Source organism: Anopheles darlingi, chromosome 2, assembly GCF_943734745.1.
Source record: "Anopheles darlingi chromosome 2, idAnoDarlMG_H_01, whole genome shotgun sequence".
Lineage (NCBI taxonomy): Eukaryota > Metazoa > Arthropoda > Insecta > Diptera > Culicidae > Anopheles > Anopheles darlingi.
The window spans coordinates 18839592-18862091 of NC_064874.1; the positions used below are offsets into that span (position 1 = coordinate 18839592).

The 22500-nt window shown below is 49.7% G+C and overlaps 1 protein-coding gene across 2 annotated transcripts in view; it reads right to left on the reverse strand.

The window, feature by feature from the left end:
• LOC125948876 (DNA N6-methyl adenine demethylase-like) overlaps positions 1-10179 on the reverse strand; it is a 63717-nt gene extending 53538 nt beyond the window's left edge. For both annotated transcript variants that reach the window (XM_049675399.1, XM_049675398.1), the window contains exon 1: positions 8275-10179. In XM_049675399.1, coding sequence (XP_049531356.1) covers positions 8275-8923 — 649 coding nt within the window. In that variant the 5' untranslated portion in view covers positions 8924-10179. The remainder of the gene's footprint in view (positions 1-8274) is intronic.
• Between the last annotated feature and the right edge of the window lie 12321 nt (positions 10180-22500).

Here is a 22500-nt window from a genome sequence, read left to right on the forward strand (position 1 = left end):
CAGTGTCACACCTGGTGTGGCCAACGACCTGGTGAGGTGTGCGGTTTAATTAATAAATGCCGATAAGCGGTCGAGATGAGTAACAAAACAAAAAAAAACTGTCGCGACAGTCATCGGCTGCCATCTTTGGTGCCGAACGAATGGACGGTTCCGAGCCTGGGGGCGAATGTTCCGATGTAAAGGTAGCGAACCAAACATGACGATGATCAAGGTGGTGGTGCGCGTGTGCAACACGTCAACGCCACGGTTCGCACGTACGCCGCTCGCCTAGCATAGACCGACCACCCCGGCGGCGTGCGAGACGGTCAATGTCATGGTCCGGGCGGCAATCACCGCCACGGAAACCTCGGTGCGCCAGGTTTGGGTTTTTCGTTTATGGTTATGCTCACTATGCACCGGTCGGAGAGTCGAAGTTATGCTATTCGTTCTATATGGTATCGCATGTGGTATGTGGTCCGCTAAGCGGCCTCCCCTCCCCCCGGGGTTTGGCAAAATCTAATGCCGGAAGTGGTAGCGGGCAAATCAGAAAAGTTCTGAAAGGAGCAACCACGGTCACACGGAGGAGATGGGAATGACGACTTGCACGGCCACGGACCCGGACACATTCTGTGTTCCGTTCGTGTGTTAGACTAAAATGGACGCTGCTCTCGATGGTCCTGCCGTTGATACGATCAACTAAAGTTCCTGCTAACGCGCCTTAACACCTTTCAGCGACCACCGACGGAGACTAGCAAGGATTGACAGTAACGAGCGGCACCAGCACATGGCAAAACCACTCACTAATCACTCGCCGTCGGTCTCGAAATGTTTGCAATAGATTAGTGGAGCTTAATTGTTTGTACGCGTCGAAGACGGATGTGTTCCTGATCCCGGAGCACTCTTTTGTGGTTTGCGGGTTTTGCATGTTACACGTCGGTCGGCTTGCCTGCCGGTGAAGCGGAACAGTGCCTCCCCACTACCACCCCTCTTCTCGGTAAAGGGATTAACGTGCCGAGTTCGATTGATCCTTTGTTATGCCTCGCGTAATACCCCGTGATCGTGGGAAGCTTAATAATGCTGTACGAGCTGACACCGCTGGCTGGCTGTGTTTGTGTGTGTGTGTGTGTGTGTGTGTGTGTGTGTGTGTGTGTGTGTGTGTAGCTCATCAGGAACAGAACGGAACGGAACGGAAGGTGCTGCCAAAAGGGTTTCCCGTTCGTGGGGATTATCATCGAATCGGATTCAACGCAGAATGATAAACTTGAAACAATAAAAACAACTCTTTTTTCATTCCACGCAAGCAACCAGCAACAGATGTGCTGTAAGGAGGTTTTAGTTTTTTGAAAACAAAATACTCTCATAAATCATCTCGGACGTTCTACGCCCCGGCTAGGAACAGTCACCTTATCCTCCTCATTCTCGGTGACACTTGCACCGGCTCTCCAGCACGAACCACGACCAAGAGGCCAACTGCCACAAACAGAACAAAAGAACACGCTGCACACGCTGCGAAGGCCCTTTGGCTGGCCATTAGCATCCCATCCTCCATGTTCCGCGCAAATACACAAATTAATTAAGATAAGCCTGCAGAGGCCCCGCGGACTGACTGTCGATGAACCCGCGCGTCATTATTGGCGCTGTCAGTTAAGTGCTTTTAATTAGCGGAACGCACGCACTACCGGTCCGTGGAAAGGTGGAAAGGGCCGCGCGGTGACGATAACGATGCGCTTTCCACCTCTCCCTGTGGGTGGCACAGCGAGTCTGTGCGTGCAATGCACCCAACGACGACGACAATGACGACAGAAGCAGCAGTAGAAACATGATTAGCGACGCTTCCGACTCACCTCTTCTAAAGTGCATCAACGTGCGACGGTCCGCAAGAACCATCTAAGCACGCCTTGCATTTAGCGATGAAACTTCTGACTCACGGAATGGGTGCTAATGGTGCAACCACACACACACACACATACACACTCTCGCTCTCTCTCTCTCTTTTTCCCTTCTCATCCCTCATCGCGGAGGGGTTGTTTGCGCTGGACAACTTGCGACGGAATTTGCCTTTTTTCAACCCAACCATCGACGGCAACACACTCTTCGTTCGCGATGAATCATAACAGGGAGAGGGATTGACTCGCCAAACAAACAGTCGCCACAGTCGTCGTCGTCAAATCAAGCCACGTGAAAGTATCTTGTAAACGAGAATGATTTATCTATTTCTCCTTCTCTCTCTTTTTAAAAAGTTGTCTAATGTGTTTGCATTTTGATGAGTTTTTTTTTTTGCAACCACACAACGCGGTAGGCCGGAAAGCAGTGGCAGCAGGGCAGTAGTTGGTTTTGTCCAACGACGATACACCCCGCTGATCGAGATAAAAAGGGGCCCCATTTAGCATGAGAACACCCAGTTTTTTTTGCTGTTTGCATTCTTTTCGCTTTATTAACTTCCAGGAGTTGCCGAGTTCCCATCGATCGATCGATCGATCGTTGGATCCGGTGCAACACGGGACGCAATCTCACACGCGTCACGTCATAACGCGGCCAACCGGCGACGGTCGGAACCACGCCAATGTCACGCCCGATCGCACACGCAACAATCAGCACCCCCGACAGTGGACAAGACAAGTTCAAGGCAGCAAAAAACGCACATAGAATCTTTTTCTTGCCTCAAAGCCCTCCCCAAAAGACACAGGAGGACAGCAGACGGTCAGTGCTTGCTGGTGAGGTGACGCCCTGAGAAATTTGAGAACCCAAACCCCATTGTTCCCGAGTGTTGGTACTTGGTAGCGGTGGTGTTCGTCGCTTGGTTGGAGCTGGAGGGAGGGGAGTTGGGTTGACCAGAGAAATGCATGTTTCGGCCGCGTTTCTCACGGACACACGAAGGACGCGGGGGGTTTGGCAAATGGTTCCATTATGTTTCGATCGTTCCGATTTGAGGTTTTAATTTGATTTTTTTTTTTCTGCAAGGAATGAAAGGCGACAGAGCTCATAAATCTGGTTCCACTGGAACGACACCTGAATGAGCGCCGGCGACTTCGATGTCTAATAAATTTGTTAAACAAAAAATGAAATAATACGATCATGTTTCAGAGCTTGCGTTAAAGACAATTCACATGAAACAAGCGCATCATCGTCGAAGGTATCGCCGCGGACGGAAAACACCCGAGTACAGAGAGCAAACAACGCTGGCACGGTGGTGGTGGTGCACCTCTTCCTACTAAGGCAACGAGGCGAGTCGAGTGGTATCGAGCGCGATGAGTAATAAAAAATGAATTCTTGTAGAGCGATCGATGTACACACACACGAGCGCGCGCGCGCACACACGACGGGGCCATAGGCCATGCTACCAGTCGAGGAGGCATGGGAAAAAAAGACACACAAATCGAGGCAGGCGACGAAAGGCAAACGGGATGAAACATGGAGTTTTTTTTTGTGAAGAAAAACCAAACTGGACTGGAGCCGCACGCGATGGTGTGCGGGGTCGACGATGGCAGTGACTCATCCTTCGCTCGATGCCAGGATCCCCAGGTTCTGGGAACGGACTGGACCTTGGAGGTGTGTTTGTACTCAGAAGGTGCATCCGATGAAGGCGAAGAGCGACGACCTGGGTTTGGGACACAAGATGCCCGCAGCAGCCATCAATCCGGTTTACTCGTCAGACCGACCGCACCGACAGACGCAAAACGGGAAGAGAGCTTTCAAACGGTATGGTGGTGCGAGGTCCGCGTCGATCACGGATCTCTGAATCATCGTCAGCCATCGATAAAGGGCCTCGGCGGACACGTGCCGTCGTCGATTCGAAGCGTTAGCGTTCACGTTGTTTCTCGACGCAAGCAGCGTACAATACAAACGCACGACAAACGCAGAAAAGCTGCATGATCATCAGCATAATCGATGATTGGGAGTAAAAGGGGGACCCCGCGGGGCCACAAGTTTTTGGGCAATTTTGAAGAAAATTATAACGTGACGTCAGCAAATTTCCTCGGCCCCCTTTTGCCCTCCCTTTTCTCTGTTCTGGTACTCCTTGCAGCGAAAGCAGAAGATGATTCCCTTTCGTACTCGATCTGCTCCGAGGAAAATGAAATGCAAACCGAACCGAAGCGGGGAACGTACTACAGGTGTGTGTGTGTGCACACACACGGTGGTAAAGGTTAATCTTCCAGCATGCCTCAAACATGACACAGCATCTCGCCTCGTTCTGGAGCCGCGCGCGCCACGGGACTTCGAGGCGGGCGCGAAACGATTCACTCGCCAGCGATTCGAAAACAAAATTGAAATTCGACAGGCACGCTCCTGGGGAGGGGGGAGGACTACAAATCGATTAGTGATTAGAGGAAGGTGTGTGTGTTCGTGTGATGCTGCTGGTCGGTTGGTTCGTTATGCTTCGCTCGGTCTTGCGGAGCATCAACCTCAAAAGACCAGAAGCCAGAATCTACAGTTATGCTCAGGGCGCACGATTTGTCTGTCTGTGCACGTGTCTCGCGGCGCGCACGTGTGTGTGTGTGTGTGCTTAGGCGTGATTAATTCTAATTTTCCAAGCGACATCCAAGGGACGGCGCGTCGGTGCGAGAATGTATCATTCTGCGTTCAATCGGTTTCCTGAGTGATTTCTCTATTTGAAGCGCGAACCCGTGACTGGGGAACCCATTTATGTACCCTCCTCCCCTATCTTCTCGAAACGTTTGATGGGCGTTTAAGAGATTGCTTCCAAAATAACAATCCAAAATGCCGACGCACACCGTGCGCGTCGCGCGCGAAACATCGATTTATCACGAGTAGCATGTCACCTAGGCAATCCGGGAATCCGCCTCTAATGGTGCGACCGTTAACGCCAATGCCAACGCGAGCGTCTTTAGATTAGAGCAGGGAAGGGAAGCGTTCCTTCCTCCGTTCTCCTTCGACACATACACATACACACAATGGCAATGAATGAATATCATTAAAATTTAACTATTATGTCACTGGCACACAGCCGACCGAATGGCTAATGATTAGTTTGTCCCCCTGGTCCTGGTGGCACTGGTGGGTATGTGGCGAGGCGAGTGTTCTAGTCTCGCGTCACGCACGAAAGCAATTTCAAGCGTTGCGCGAAGACATTGCCTGGCGGCAGTGCCGTGTCAGCAGCCCGTCGCCCATCTCGGAGGCCAATCATCCGGAGCCGAACACTGCGCTGTGTCTCCCGTTACAACAGAGTGCAACAGGGGGAAACATGCAAAACAAACAAATGGCATCATCAAACAAAACACACCACAGAACACGGCCGACCCCGGGAGAGGACCAACCCCGGTTGGCTCGTCTTACGCGTCCCTTCCGGGAAAACCCACAGTCCGAGGGGCGGGGGGAGGGGTGGTTGAACCTGTCCCTTCAAACCCCGCGTCGACCCCGGGGTTTGGTCATTTTTCATCAGCATGAAATGTATGTGGGATATTTTGTGCGTCTCCATCATCAGTACCGCGGCCAAATGCCCAAAACGGCAAGTGCTGCAACCGACGGACTTTGGCTGCCGCCGCTGCAACGTGTCAACATTGTACCATTAATCTTGCCTCTCGTGATGCACCATTTGCCTTTGGAATCCTTTTTTTCCAGGGAGATCGGCCCACAAGAAATGCTTTTCCAAAGCAAACCGATCCCGGAATGTCTTAATGCGTTTGGCAGAGAGACGAGGAAGCAGAATCCAATTTGAACTGCAGCAGAAGCACCACCGTCACGAGCAACGGATGCAACAGTGTGATAAATAAACAGTTTTTAATAAACAGTTGTTGCGATTTGTTTGCAAAATTCCAGAAGCCATGTTGTGCCACCACGGAGCGGATGACTAACGGGAAGAAACGCACCGTTCGTGTGTCTTGCGGTGCGGTTCTTGAGCCAGCATACCTCGCCACGCCTCGCCCCTGCCTCGATGACTGGCTCACTGACTGACTAACTTACTGACTGACTGACTGACTCCGTGACAGATCGATTGCCCTCCTCCTTGTGGTGGTGTGTTTGCCTTTTGCAAAACCACAATCGATTTGTTTACCGATCATCGCGCCGCGCGGCACGATATGAATATGTATTTATTTAGTTCGCTGCATTTCCTCCTCCCCGGGGCATCTCGAGAGGATACGGCGGCAGATGTGGCTGCGGTGCAATCGAAGCCACAGCTCGACGTTTTGCGCTCGACTGCTTGCGTTTGTGTTGCTTTGCTGTTTCTTGAGGTTTCTTCTTCTAACGTTAAGATGTCATAACTTGGAAAGGTTTAACGCTTGTCAATATACGGTTTTGCCATCTTCTTTGTACCGTTAGATGCCAGACGAACTTCAAGGAACAATAGGAAGATTATCAAAAAGGAGCGATTGAAATGTTCCCTAAAATAAATTTCATCAAGGACACTAGCCACTTGTCAACGGAATTTGTGAGCTCTCTCTCTCTACAATCAAAGTCAATGCACACTTTGTGAGTTGACTCAGCTGGATTGACCTTGAAACGACGCTCGCTGTGGCACACACTCCACTTGGCACTTTATCGTGCAAACCGAAAACAAATCATATTCCCCAAAGCATAAATAGGTCGGGGACGGGAAAACACAACCCGCATGAACCGCATAATCGGAGCGCTCCTCTTAACGACTGCCACCATAACCTACCGCAATTGGAAACCACTTGAGAATTCCGAAACGGCGCGCGTCCAAGCGGCTGTGGATTCGATTTCGCAAAAACGGACGAACAAACGGTTGTTCCGCTGGAAGTCACACAAAGAACGAACAATAGCAACAACAAAAAAACATGACGCACGCAAGTGGCTTACTAGCAAGCGATTCGGGAACCACGTGTTCCGAGGCGCATCGTTCGGACACAAAGACCGGGTAGCGGCGGCGTGGTTGCTACCCGGTGCATATCCGCAACCCGCATATGGTTTTTTTTTATCGAAATTGCATTCCAACAAATGCACCCCTAGGAAGTGTTCTAGAACGGTGCATATGGCGTCTTGTCGTTAAATACTTTGCAGGGGTTCATCGGGATTGAGTCACAGTAACCTGGGGCCTTCGGTTTAACCATGAACTGTTCTGCCCCCCGCGTTCTAGCTAATTCCTTGGTGACACTTGAAATTGATTGTGAAGCAATATCGTTTCAACAATTTGACACCATCGTGGGGCGCAACAAAACCACAGAAGAGGAAGACCAATATCCCATTCCATCCCTCCAACCCTCGGCCACCTTTGACCAGGGGTTGCGCTAGTGTTGCCTTCCATTAAATTAGTCAAGCGGCGCGCTCGGCATCCAAGCAAGCGGCGTTTTGTCAATCGTAAAAAATCGGGAAACATCACTCCACTTCCTTACCCGTCGCGCCCAGTCATCGGTAAAGTCGTTCAAGTGTTCAATTAGTTAATAGAAGATTGATGGTCGTTCATATAAATATTTATGTAACGGGTTTTGCTTTAATGCCATTTTTTTTTTCTTGCCGTCGTTCTTATTGCCAAGAGAACTTCCTCGCGATGGCCGCCGGTCCTGGTTGGACATTTAACACTTTAATGAGCGACTCGAGTCGAGCGTGGTAGAGTAAATTAGCATATTACGATCGGCCGGCATCGCTGGCCGTGGCCGAGGTACGCAGTAAATGTCTCGGGGTAAAATGGATCCCCCTCAGCACCGTCCATCCAATGTGACAGTTACTTCTAGAACACGTACGACGCTGCATGTCCGAGCTTCATGTCGAGCTATTTTCGTCATTCTAATCACTCACGAGGGGAGGGTCGAAAAACATAAAATGCATACTGCTGTCCATTTGACGATTAGTTCCTCGGTCCTGCAACGCCGATAGGTGATGACTTCTCTCTCATACACACCACACTAACCTGACGAGTGTCGCGTGTTTATGCAAAAATGATTAATTAGGGATCGAAAACAGACACACACACACACGGTTTATGGTTTACCTGCATGCCACCGATGATGATTACATCGGTTGAGCGGAATCATAATCGAAGTGATATCGAAACTCTTGTTTGATTTGTTGGTTTCTTCTTCATTTAGAGCCCATCGTGGCCAACGATAAGCGAGCGGTTGATGCAATCAATTATGTTGCCGGTTGCAATCCATCATACGTGATTGGAACACGTTTGTAATTCCATCGGTTGCGTGCATAATTGAAGTCAAATGCACTTTCGATGTACCCGTGTACATTAGGGCGAACAGGAGGAGGGAGTCACAATAAAAGCCTTCCCTCCCCTCTGTGTTTATTCTAAATGATTATCATAATCAAAAACCAACCACCCTAATTTGGTTTCGTATCACTAAAAGAATGATTGGCGTTCTCTCTTACCTGCCATACGATAGCGATAGAGGGCTTCGCAGAGCACCTGCATCAGATGGTCACCGTTCACTGGTCCAAGCTGGGGTGTCTGGACGGCCGTCGCCATCCCACTGGCCGGTGGAGTCATCTGGAGCATTGGGTGCGGTTCCTGGGGAGCACTGCCCACCGATATGCCACCGGATGGTACCGGCGGATGATGAAATCCTGCTCCCGGGTACGACTGATGCTGCTGCACGTACGGATAATGTTGCTGTTGCTGTTGTTGTTGTTGTGGTTGTTGTTGCTGATGCAGCTGATGGTGTTGTTGGTGAAGGTGTTGCTGATGTTGCTGGTGCAGCAACTGTTGATATGCATGGTGGTTGCCATTGGCAACCGGAATCGGTGCCGACGAGGGTAGACTTCCGCCCGATCCGCCGGTCGTTGGCGGTGGGAAGCTAAAAATCGGACCGGAAACACGGGCAGCACTCGATGGGGCGTTGGGTATGTTTTGGTTTTGCGAGGTGGCATTATGGGAACCACCACCACCACCACCACCACTACCTGCTCCCGCCGGTGGCGGTGGACCGGCCCCGGATGCCGTTCCCGATCCGGAACCGGGCTGATGGGAACCTGGCGTACCGCCCGGGCCCGTTTCCGGCAGGGCGAATGGCTTGGCCATCGCGCACTACTTGGTACCGGGACTAGTCCTACACTACTTTCGACTATTCCGGTTTCGCTATTCTTTGATGCGATGAGGGATATTCACACACACACACGCACACCAAAAAGATGATCGTCTTGCACTAAGCAGCTTATTCTAAATTGTTAAGTCTTAACTCACTTCTCTTATGAACTCGTGCACACACACACACAACGAAGGGCAGTGAAAATGCTGGCAATGACAGGGCATCAATCGGGACTCTCGAGAAATATGCTCAACATATTCATCTTCAGCCACACAGCCTCCTTCGATCCTTCAGCACCCCACGATCGTCAATCTGTCAATTGCTGTCAAACGGCTTAACGACACACGCGCGCACACACACACACACACGCCCGTCTTTTCGATGCTGCTGCAGTTGCAATTGCACTCGCGGACACCGCAAGCACCGTTGCGTCACCCAATTGACGTTGATTAACGATAGCCACGTTAAGACAATGGTGTGTGTCCGTCCCCCTCCGGGGGGTTGGCGGCAATAACACGCGCGCTACACACACCCAAACTCTTTCTCTGCCGCTCGGAGCTCCGTGTCTCCGTGTGGAGTTCTGCGACGATTTCTTCTCGAACGGAGAGCAAAGGTGACTCTCGACACTCGTGGGCCACCGACCGAGTGGTGATGCTAGAAGGTCAGACAGTTTGTTGTCGAAATCTGTCGCGATGGCTATTCCGGATTAACACACTTTCACCGCAAGCGCTCGGTGGTCAACAGTTGTTTTCAAACAAAAACACGCCATACGCATACGACCCTCACTCACTCACCACTGATTGCGATCTACTGATAAGCGTAGCACACTCCACACAGAGAGACAAACTCGCACACTCCTCGTTCTTCCTTCTTCTCTGTTTGTGTTTTGCTATCACGCACTCTCTCGAATCCACTCGAGATCTAGAAGAAAGAATCTTATCGTGTTCCGGTTGTCTGCGGTTTTAACGGGTGGGGTCCGATCGATTGATCCACGCAATCGAATATCCCAACACAACACAGCGGCTCAACATACCACAACACTTCTATTTACTAACGTTTGTTCTCGGGTTTTTCGTTCTAGGATTCGTCGCGTTATTATTTCGTTTTTTTTCTGCTTCGCGCACAATCTTTACCCAACCGCACGGGAAGATGTTTCGAGAAGAGAGCAAAAACACCGAACCAGACTCGCCGCGACCGCGAAGAGACTCAAATGCGCGCTCTGGCTCTGGACCGCACTCGTGCTGCTGGCTGCTCCTGGCTGCTGCTGCTGCGTCCGAAGCGCTGCGCGACCAATTATGAAATGAGGAGGCTCGCCGCCACCCTTCGAACCGATGCGTCGTCGTCTGGTGCTGCGAGCGAACGAACGAACGAACGAGCGAGGGAGCGAGTGAGCGAGCGTGCGATCGGCGACGGGTTGGTGTGGTGTGCGTGGTCAGTTCTAGACGCTTCGAGCGAGAAGGAAGAACAACAAACGATTCGATCGCTGGCGTAGCGTGGGCGAGGGAAGGAGAAGGCGTGTGCCGGATCGTTGCGTTGCGAGACACACACGCACACAGCAACCGTGGCGATCGACGCAATGTTTACCGGGCGCTTGCTGGCGATCTCGTCGGATAACAAAGAACCGATGCTTGGTAGTACGAGAGCGGGTGGTACGATCGAGCCTTGAAGGGGTGTGAGATATGCTCGGAGAGAGAGCGCGCGGACGAGAGAGAGAGAACGCGTTCTCGTCCGTGGTTCTGGCCTCGGTGGTTAACATGATACGACATGTTTAAGGTGGGATATCCTATCTTGTCTCTGTTGAGGATCTCGATCTCGCCTTTTCGCTGATCCTACTGATCCGTTTCTATACAGGAAGAACAACCTGTAACAATCTGGATAAAGAAGAAGCTATCACGGCCAAATCAAGGGCTGATGCAATAGTGGAGCAGCATGGCAATACCCGCCCAAGCCTCATAAGAAATCGTATGATGCCGCTGGGATCCACGCACAAAAGTGTATCATGACAAAGGCTTTAATGGTATCTGTTTAATCTTTTTCGCAAGCCTTATCAGAAACCAACGCAAATTTAATTGCGTCGCGTTGCAGAAACCAACGTTCTTGAGTCATCCTGGAGCACATTTACGCAATTTTTGATTCAGTTCATGAATGACAAACCGAAAAAAAGTCCTTTGTTCAGACTTTTCTTCGGTCCTCTCTGCCATTGGTATGTGTCCCAGAGCATCTGCCATAAATGCAGCCAACTCTCAATCAATCAAATGGATTACGGTGCAGTCAAAGCTTAATGAGCAGTAAAACGAAGACGTTATTGGTGTTTCGAGACGGTGGCATAAGCGGACGGAACAATGGAAAAGGTTGCACACGAGAAGGTGTGTCTTATCGAACCACACACACACCCAGACACACTCCAGTGGCACATTTTTATGATGGCGAGGCCACTGGCTAGCCAAATAAAAAAAAAAGTAGAACTCCGGAAGCCAATATTTGATGTTCACAGGATCCGGGAATGAAATATAGTGCCGCCAAATAGGTTCTAGGGAAGCTTAGCACATTAAAACATAATGTAATTAGAGCGCCTGTGTCCTGTGGGACCGCTCAGTATTAAACGGGCAATCGTAAAGCAACGAACGCCGTGCCAGCGAGGTGTGTGTAGGGAAAGATACGTGCTGTAAGGAGTTAATGTTCTAAGGAAATAATAGTTTTATGGATCATCATCGGCAAACTATCATCGTCTTGATGTACTCCACTCCCAAAAATTGAGGAAGAGGTAATAGAGACAGAGACATCAATCCAAAGACACTTCCAGGGCAAGTAGTAAGTTCCTTTCTTGTGATCTAATAGCGACATTTATGGACGCAGACAGCAATGGGTGTGTATTATCTGTGTGGGATCTGAAATCGCTGAAGCGCAATGAAGAACGTTCGAGCGAAGGGTTTTTGAGGACTTTTTTTTATTGATTCAACGTTGTCGAACGAAGTTATCGAAGAAACTAGTTCATTTGGCATCATGTGGTTTGGTTGTTTAGAGTTCAAAAGACAGATTAAAAGATCCTTAATAAGGTGTTTCCTATAAACTGGATAAACAAGAGTAACGCAAGGACTGATGCCCAACTATTATGCGAAACCAGATTATGCAAACTCTAAACCCCATCCTCATTACATCACCGTTCTTCAACCAATTCCCGTGCACACATTCGAACCCCTTTCCCTCTCCAGTGCTGTTTGTGTACGAACGTAATGCGTGTAAAAATATAGAACCCAGCGCACTCGACACACCCTACCATCGCACCGGTGCATAGAACAATGTCTTCACCAACCCTCCCCGTTTGGTGATGATCAACGGTTGGTGTTGCGAAACTCCGGATGACAAGCATAAGTCACGAGGCATCGACGACGACGACGACGACGATGACGACGGGGGTCATAGCTCCTTCTTCGCAGCTCGGTGTTCTTGTTGGCCAAACCAGGAAGGTTTATATTTATATTTACGCACGTAATGTGCCATAATTCCCTTTCCCGAACGCCGTGCAGGATCACAAACAGGATCACGAGCGAGAGAGAGAGAGAGAGTGCACTAGTGATGCACCCACCAGAAGTGATCAAGTGATCTTGGTACAGAGCGGACGAGGGACCACGAGGGCACCCAATGTGCCTTGCATTATGTACGTTTGCGGTGGTGCCGGTTTGCGAAATCATAATATTTACAACAACCCCTTTCCTGTGGGTTTTCCGCATGTTCGGTCTCGGTGTTTTGTACCGGGATAAAAATAACTTCCCGCAAGCGCGAGCGCCTCGCAGTGCGCAGTGCTCTTATATCCTACTTCTCTGCTGGCCAACAGTGTTCGGAAGGAAATTGCAGAATAATAATAAAAAAAAGAGAGCAGCAAATAAAATCCACAAAAAACCCCCTCCCCAAGAGGACGGAGTGCAAAGACACAGATATTCGATTCGAGCCCGGGACCCGAGGAGCAGCAGCTCACTGCACAGCGGGATACGGTTTGCAATATCTGGCTGGCTGGAAAAGAAAAGCTGACCCCAGAAGTCGTGGTTCCAGCTACGCTATGCTGTGCCCCTCGTCGAATGATGCACACGTGCGGCCAGTACCGTGGTCGTGGTGCTGGACCTGGCCGGCGAGGTCGGAAGAGCAGGGGCCAAAGTGAAGGGAAGAAAGAAGCAAGACATGATGTCTGTCTCTCGGTCTGTGGGTGCAAAGGAAGCGAACGATAGGATAAGGGAAATGCTGGAAACAACGACTTACCATGAGTTCGACAGTTCGAGAGTTTCATCGTTCATCGAGTTGATTCGATCATTACTTAAAACCCCTTTTTGCGTCTGTATGCGTTCCTCACTCATCCTTTCACCTCTCTCTCCCTGCTTCTTCTCTTATTAATCATCACGAACCAGAGGAGCGAGGCTATTTGTATAGAATGAAGCGCACACAGCGGACGCAGCGAGAACGACGCTGCATTTGCGCGAAGTGCAACCCTCGAGAAAAACGCAGCAACAAAGATGAAGAGCACACGAAGATGTATGCGTGCGCCTGTGTGTGTGTGTCTGATCCTCCACCAAACCCGGGGGGAATCGCACGATGATGCACTTTGCGCGATTTGCCCAGCAGAAGGAACCTTCGTCCGATCCGATCGCGCGATCCTCGCCGTTTTCGTCGTTCTCCTTCTTTTCTCTGTCCTGTAGATCGTTGCAGAGGAGCATCTTATTATGCCCTCCGGGTGGTTGATGCACACGGCATCGGAACCCTCATGGCCATGGGCTCGGTGGCGCAGTTTCGGGTTCTTCCTTCCTTCCGAACTGGCTTCGACTGAGCTGCAAGCTGAGTGTTGTCCGCTGCCGCCGTTGCCGTTTGCATGTTCCTCGTCCACATGTTTTAAGTTTCGCTCGATTTCTGGGCCCCATTCTCTCTTTCTCTAACATGTTCTTTCTGCACCTCGTTCTTGTTGTCTTTTCTCTTCCTTTTTGCTTGTGCAGTTTTGCACACACAACTTCCTTTCCTGTTTCTTCGTCACTTTTCGTTTTCGATTCCCCCGCTTTTCCCTTCCCTTCTCGGTTTTTTTCTTTCGTTTCGATGATCTTTTTCGCCAAATGCAGTCCATATGCACACGCTGCTCCATTCTTCACACCGTTCGGACCGAATCCCTTTTTCTTTCGTTTTTTTTACTCGTTCCTGTATTCACTCTCTGCTCTGCTTTTGACGAACCTTTTTTCGTGTCTCTGCACGTGTGTGTGTGTGGGGTTCCTTGCGTCCCACATGAGGGTTATTTATGTTTTACCCATCGGTCCCGTCCGTCCATCCCGAACCGAAATCCTGTGCACCCTCCGATTCGATCACTATGTAATGTGCCCGAGGGCACTACTGCGATCATCATGATCATCAGCATCAGCAGTCGGGCAGCAGCAGCGCGCATCTGCAACAGAATATACTGATAGTTTACCACTTACTTCGATTTTTTTCCCTTAATTTTATCTTTCTCTTTTTTTTACGCTCTCCTGTACGCTGGCCAGCTCCGGGATCCGATGCTCCTTTTATTGGGCCTCTTATGGGCTCTTACGGTGCATCCTGTTTGCGCATTCGGTTTGTGGAACCACGCACGAATCGTCACCCTCGTCGCTTGCGTCGGTCAGTTGGTGCCCTCTGCAGGACCTGTAGGAGCAGGCCCTCATGAAGGTTTACCCTTGTTTACCGAGCGGTGCGTGCGTGCCCGGAGTGTCAGGAAGAGGGGGAAGAGAGCATTCAGTTAATGTGTTGCTGCTGGTGCTGGTGCTGCATAAGCAAAACCACATCCCCGTTCGAAGGGCTACCGGACGGCCGGACGACGACGACGACGACGACGACGACGAAGCGACCGATTCTGTCCACGCGATTCGGTTAAACAATCAACCCCTCTGCATGAACTGCAGCAGCGAAAAGAAGCTAACAAAACTCCAAAAGAACCAAAAGTGAAACAACAACAACAACACACCAGAATGGCAAGAAAGAAGGAGGAAGTGAGGAACTTTGCTTCTGGATGATGCCCGGATGACGGAGCAAAACAAACGACGAAGGAAGGAACGACGACCGCAGCCGCACCGAGCGCAGGTTTGAAGCTGTCTTGGGCGACACACGATGGGCACCCGATGGCCCCGATGGTCTCGGGGTTCCGGGGAAGAGTGCGGATGAAATTCGATACGATTTATGATAATTTAAATGACAGTGCGTCCGTCAAATGGTAACCATATGTGCAGCAGCTCCAGCAGCAGCAGCAGCAGAAGCAGTAGGCGAGTGACCAGAAACACACTGTTGCACACCGCTAAAGAGTTGCGCTTTTGCGTCGCACTGGCAGGAGGCCATGCAATGGTAGTATTCCGATTCCGCGGCCAAAAACCGCAAACATGGAGTGACGTACTAGCGCCACCAGTCGAGGATCAGATTCGCGACCGCGCGACTGGTGTGGCCACTTCTTTCTTTTGCTCTTGTTCTGGCTGTTGCTGCTGCTACTGCTGCTCATCGTTTTTAATATCTGTCTCAAGCCAGCGACCGGATCAGTTACCATCAGCTGAAAGAACAACAACAAGACGCGGCCGCAGTAACAGGAATTATGCTGAAATATCGTTATGATGATTGGAACGGGCGCAAGCGAAATGATCGCCCCTCATGTGTGTTGAGGTTGGTCGCTACCGTGTTCGGTGGCCGTATTTCAACCGGAGCGCGCCAAAGACCGAAACGATCCTCTACCGAAAGGGCTGCCGGCTTAGGGCGTTTTGGGTGATTTGCGCCCCCGCGCGCGCGCGCACCCTTTTTCTGTTGATTCCTCACCCTCGCCGAGGTGACAACATTCAACAAATCATCGTCCATCATGTGTTTGGGGGGGACGAGTTTTGGGTTTCATGAATTCGTTGCTAGGCAATGGGGCATCATCGCTTTAGCGGTCGAATGTCTTCTGCACCTGCACCAGCCCAGTGGCGATTCCTCCAATCCCGTATCCAATCGTAATGCCAATGACTCATGCCATCTAATGGGTTTAGTTGAGTTCCGCCACGCGCGAAACGAAAACTAGGTTAATGGTGCTACGGGTCCCTGATGCTCTCTTTCTCGGGCAAGCTGATCTGCTCCATTCGCTAGATGAGTCGTCGGTCCAGCGATGGGTGGTGCGATAATGGTTAAGTGGTTTACTGATCGGATAATCGATGATCGTCTGCAAGTCCTGCACGCAAGAACAAAGCATGGAATTTCTTTTTTCTGAGGAAATGATGCAGTAACAATGCGCTCTTTCTAGTTACGCTTTAGGATTTCGGATATCGAGAATATTAGAAATTGTTTTTTTTTACTTTTTTTAAGATTTTTTTTAATGTAAAAAAGCAATCGAAGATTGAATGGAAGAACGGAATGGAAGTAAGCTGAAAGGTTGGAAAAGCTGTGTAACGTTTGCATTAAAATAAGAAACAAAATTTTAATGGTGATACGAAAAAAACTAAAACAGATAATTGAGATCTGTAAACTGCATTTGGAAGGTAATTTTATATTCCGAGCATCCTTCCGGTAGTTAACTGAAATTTTGCGACATGAAGGTCGAAAACACTTTTGCGCACATGTTTTCAGATATTTTTGTGCTATTTCGTCCAATTCCTTCTCCGTTTTCGCCACAAAATTGTTGCAATGGATGTGATGTGAATTAGGTTTGCATCGAATTTTTTGATGGGATGCAGTTGGTGGACATTGGGCGGGTTCATCGACTTGGGTACCATATTGATATTAACCTTTCATCATATTTTTTCTTATCACCATTCAAATTTTGTCTTTTTTTTTTCAATGCAAACGTTATAAAGCCTTGCAGTGACACGATCATTTTGATGATTCAATGAATGAATATTAATATCCAACTTATTATCTGGTGAAGGTTGTAATGAATGGTTGCGAAATGTTTGGTGCAAAATACGCAATGATTAATTTATTACACAAAGCATTATCTCCAACGAAGCCCAAAGCCGTGAATCAAGCATTCGTTATCGCTACCGAAACGCGTGATAGTCCCAAATGAAGTGTGACATAAACCAACCGTTACACGTCACAACGTTACACGTCACTCGAATGGCGTTTTAAAGTCTGTCTCATCCAAAGTTCGATTCGAAGTACTAAGTGGCCGCTATCTGAACCAGCTTCTAAAAACAATCAACAAAACACCGTAGATTCAACCGTGTGCCAGGGAGCGCGTTCCCAGAGGACGCTTCGGAAGCACAAGGCGTGATAGGGTAATTAATTGCTCGTAACACGATCATCACCCCATCACCGGCAGCAGCAGCAGCAGCAGCGCCTTCGATGCCGTCGTCGTCGCGGAGAGTGTTTGTGGTTAGAGTGCTGGCCTCGTCGCATGACCTACGTGCTTCTTATCGCTGTTCCTGCGGTCGATGACGGGCGACGCACCCGCGAGGGCTAGACAGCGCGAGCAGCAGGGTTGGAACCTGGTGAGAGAAAAAAAAAAGCTGCGCCGAAGGGAAGGGACAGAATATGTGAGGCGGAAGGGGAGATGAAAGGGTCAAGGAAGGTTGCGGAATTCCGTGATAAGAGTCGTGTGTCGCTCGCGCGCGCGTGTGTGTGTGCCCATGTTACTGCGTAAATTTATTAATCGCCGAACGGTCATTACAAGCGGCCAGCCGCTGTGTGAGGGAAGTAGTACGGAAGCCTTATTGCTTCCGCTTTTCTCAATCATCGCAAGGGAAACATTTTTTGGGGAAATTTATAGAAGAAAGTACAGTTTTTTAAAGACGAATAAATATGAAATCACATTTCATTAGACAGATTCCATCCTCCGAGTCCTCGTTTCGTAGCACAGCTTGGTTGGTGGGCTTATAGCGAGCAGAACATCGTCACCGATCCTCATTAATTCTATCTAGAACTTGATGGCGTATTTGGAAAACAAATCACAAGCGAAGCAGATAAGCAAAATGCACGATAGAGGTGTATGGACAGCACACTCTCTCTCTCTCTCTTTCTGAGCCGGTAATGCTGTTTTACTTCTCCGCACAGACAATCTCTTAAAAGCATGATTTGTCACTCGGAGCGCTGACTTACACCGTTGATGTGCTTTCCTTCAAGCCCACCAGGACGGTGGCCGATGGCGGTTTTAAGTGGCCAGTAAAAAGTGGTTGCGTAAGACGGTTGCCGGTGTTGCGGTGTTTTCACCTTCCTTACCTATCCCTATCGCCTTTAACCTACATCCGCAGGAAGTGTCCCACTGAGAAGCACCTCACCCTAGCACGGTTACTGTCCAGAGTGCAATTAGGATATGTGAGCCATAATCATTGGTCCGAAAGAGCGTCTAGAGAGGGTCGCTTCCTGCTGTTGCTGCTGCTGTTGCTGCTGCTAGTGGTGGTAAAGAACGACCAACCGAAATGTGGAACGAATGGACAATCGGTTTTAGGGACAAATGGATTTATCATTCGAAACCCCCGTGAACCGTGGTCAGCAGCAGTAGCAGACCAACTCGAGTGAAAGAGAGAGACAGAGCGAAAACACACACGCGTACATTGACACCAATCCGGACGATGTGCGTGTGTGTTCTGTTCGATCCTGTTGTACGACCGCGTGGGGTTCAGGTTCCGCAGGGGTCGCAGCAGCAACGATTGAATTGAAACACAAATTGAATCCGTTCAGGGGGACTCCGATTCCAACTCCCTGACGATGCCAGACAAAGACCTGCTAGAGAGAGAGCGAAAGAGAGAAAGAAAAGGGAAGAAGGAGAAAGACGAGGGATGTGATCGTTCGATAGGAAGGCAAACAAATAAGTCCCGATCATCGCACATCGGCTCATCGTCGTCGTCGTCGTCGTCGAATATTCCTGCGGGACCAAGGGACCCCTTTTGCTTGGGCTCTGGGATCTTCAATCTCGACCTAATTGTTCACGTGAGGCCCCTCTGGACACATCGCAACGGGGATCGTGGAAAGAGGGAAAGCGGGAGGTTAGTAATTGCTGTGGCCACTCCCTCGCATGCGTTCGAGAGGACAAAGAGTGAAATGAAGGGTATCGGGAACCTCGGGAACCTCAGGACCACGCGAGGACCACGACGCTCCAGACACTGACCAGACGGGGTCTCTGCTTCGCTCTCTCTCTCTCTCTCTCTCGTTGTCTGGTGCGATCAAATACAGGGGATGATCATCATCATCGTCGTGGTCGTGGTTGTCGTTGTTGGGTTAAAGTGTTGCTTCGGGCCGGGAGACGTGCAGCTCGTTCGCAGACAGACCGCAGGCAGTCCAACGCGCCAGAACCAGCGAGAGCTAAAACAGACCTCTTTTCAACAACCTATCATCATCATCATCATCGTCGTCGTCGTCGATCGTCGTTGAGGGGCTGGCAGTGGTGGTGGTGACGAGCTCGCCTTTTTGATCGAAGGGGATGGGATTAGCGAGCGTACGGCGGGAGCGGAGTTCGTGGAGAGGTGTGGCCAAGAATCAGAATCAGAAACCAGGCAGTAGAAGTAATATGGAGGGAATAATGGAAGAAAAAAAACGAAACAGAGCGAAGAGCACACGCGGGAGCTGATGAGGTGACCCCGGTGTGGAAACGGTACACGGACCGAGGGGAGGAGGGAAGGAACGGTGCACAGCGGTGGAAACCTGTTCCTTGATTGAAAGCCTACGACTACTGGAACTGCTGCTCGGTTGCAGCAGCAGCAGCAGCAATGGGGGATCTGGACTTCGACGGATCTTTCTTATTCTCTCTTCTGCTCTTCACGTTTGGTGCTTGTTCGTCGTCGTTGCCGTTGTTCCTTCTCCATTTCCCCGGCGGCCAGGATTGCCCTCGTTCTGGTTGTTGTTAATGTTGTTGTTGATGTTGTGTGATGCAGCGAGTTTGCTGAACCTGAGGCTGAGAAGGTCAGGGATGCGTGCATTGAAATTCGATGACAAAATGGATCGCGGTGTGAAGAGTGGCTACTGTACTGTGCACGGTACGCCAGCCAATGCCAAGCGACTTCCAATCCTCCGGGGGAGGGTGCGTTACTCCGTCCGGTCTCGGCACAGGTGAAGCGAGCAGCGAGCAGCGAGATTAATGCGCAAAAGGATACGGGAATAAGCAGAGCCGAGAAGTAGGGGAATTGTCACTCAGGAAGTCCTCGAGGTCGAGCGAATGGAGTGGTACTCCACCGTCCTCCATCCTGCTGGTGGTGCTGATGCTGATGCTTCCAAATCCAAACCAACATTTCACCATTCAACTGGCTGTTAATCGGATCAGGAATTAGACGCGTTATTGAACACTTCGGTTGTTCTGCTTTTTTCTCTCTCTCTCTCGATCGGTTGTTAGATTGCTTTAAGGGTAGTGAATGTAGATTTGAATTCTAGCCACTTCTATTATTCTTTTTATGCACGAAACGATAGTAAAAGGAAGGATAACGATGGATAACGGGGATAGCAACTGATATTTAGTTTGTTTTCAACATTATAATTCGGACTTTAATCTTTTCATCGTCAATCTCAGCGTTTCTTATCGTTTACTTTATTTTGTTAACACGTTTTTCGTCATTTTATTTGATTATATGTTCGTCCAATAGTCGGTTTCGTTTTGCTCCGGACCTTAGAGTCCCCTCCTCCTTTATCTTACTTACCTATAGACCTATAGACATGTCTATCAACTCGCGATCATGGGAACATCTGCTGTTGCGTTCAATAATCACTAATCATGAGATCAACTTCTTCTGTCGCAACAAATTCCCTATCGACTCGACTGTCTGTACGTGTATGTGTATGTGTGTATGTGTGTATGGATGTAAAAACCGTTTCGAAGTAACAAACAACACGCTGCTGCCGGATACAAAAACGTTCCTCCCGGTTTGTAACTTGTAAACTGATTAAAATATTTCTTCCCTTTTGGCATTCGTAAGGATCAATTCCAAATCTCCACTTCTTCTTCCCTTTTTTTTTTCTTACACAACCGATTCTTGTCAGGGTTTTGGCAAATGGATTCCTTTTGATGCTCACTTTTTTCCTTCTTTCTAAATTCCGATGCTTCTATTTCGCTGCTGAATGTCTCCTGTCAGGGTTGCCGCTCGTTGTCGTTCGATGCCGCTCGGAATCCCGGAAGGACGATGATTGATATCAGGACATTTTGTCTGTGAGGACAAGATCTGTGTCCCGATGTGGCACCATTTGTCCGGCTCATCCCTCGAGACGCACAAACAACAAACGATAAAGGCAACCAATAAAAAAAGGGACATCAGCAACATTGCTCGGGGGTTAATCGACTCCCGAAATCGATGTCGATGGCTCGAAGCTCGATGGCAGCTCGATTTAATTACAACCTTTCGGCCGGTCCTTAATTGCTCGGCAAGTCAATCATCATCCCGTGGCGTGGCCAGAGAAGCAGGCCTGACGCTGCCGCACTAGCTACAACATTCCAATTTCATTCCAATTCCCTTTTCCCTACATACCAGGTTCGGAATGAACATTTCCCCGCTCGCACGTAATTTCAGGGAATACAGATCCTTATAAGCGCTCCAATCGCTTGTCCGCTAGAGTGTTGTCCTCGTCCTTTCGCTCTCTCTTCTCTCCCTGGTAGACCAACGATTAAGGACATCTTGGCAGCTATGGGGACGAGCAAAAACGACGACGATGTTCAATGGTTCGTGGTAAACCCCTCTCCTCCCCTTCAGAAGGCTGCTTCCGGTTCGTTGCGCAACGATGCAGTTAATGGTGCAATGACTCGGTTGGCTCGATGGAAACGGGACTGGGCGGCGGTGTGACGGTCTGTCGGGGGCTGCTGGTACAGTGCAGCAGCTCATCCGGCGTCGGGACCATCGGGACGATAGTAGTAGCGGACGGTGAAGCGTGGACGGTGGCGACGGTTTCGAGCTGCAGCAGCTCCCGGCAGCTCGGATGCTGATTGGCACGGCACGGGGTGGAAGGTGTGGCGACGGGACCGGGACCGGCGGTTCCGGTGACGAGTACGGGGCCACCGGTCGCTGGACCACGGCTGGACGGGCGGATGATGGCGATGGGCTCCGGAGAGGACAGCTCTCCGATGGCCTTTAATTATCTTATAATCGGTGCCGACCGGTCGTTCGTCTTGGTCGTGCGCAGTTTCACCGTCGCAAACTGGGACGCTCTGGGACCAGGGATAGCAGCAGCAGCGATGGAAAAGGCAAGAGACAAAAGTCGCAAAAAAAAACAACGTTAGATACAATGTGTGAGTATGCAGATCAAATGGTGTGTGGCGGGAAGGATAATTGACCGGAAATGGATGTCCTTTTTGTGTTTTTATTAAACGATCGAAATGAAAAGCTACGAATCATTATTGAATTAACGTTGCGTATCGGCACCATAAACCACATCCGTCTAGACTATTGATTTTTTGCTTAAATGGTGATGATGATGATGATGATGATGATGGGCAGGATAATTATCCCGTTTGATCCCAGCTGTGAGAAGGGATCGGTTCAGGAGGAGGTTCATTAAATTAAAGTAAATTCATTAAAGCAAAACAAACTCTCCGTTGAAAGCTCTCTCTCTCTCTCAACGCAAGTTCTCGGATTTCCACGAATTGAGAATGAATTATTCCGCAATCGGGAAAGCAATCAATTAAATCGGGGAATTG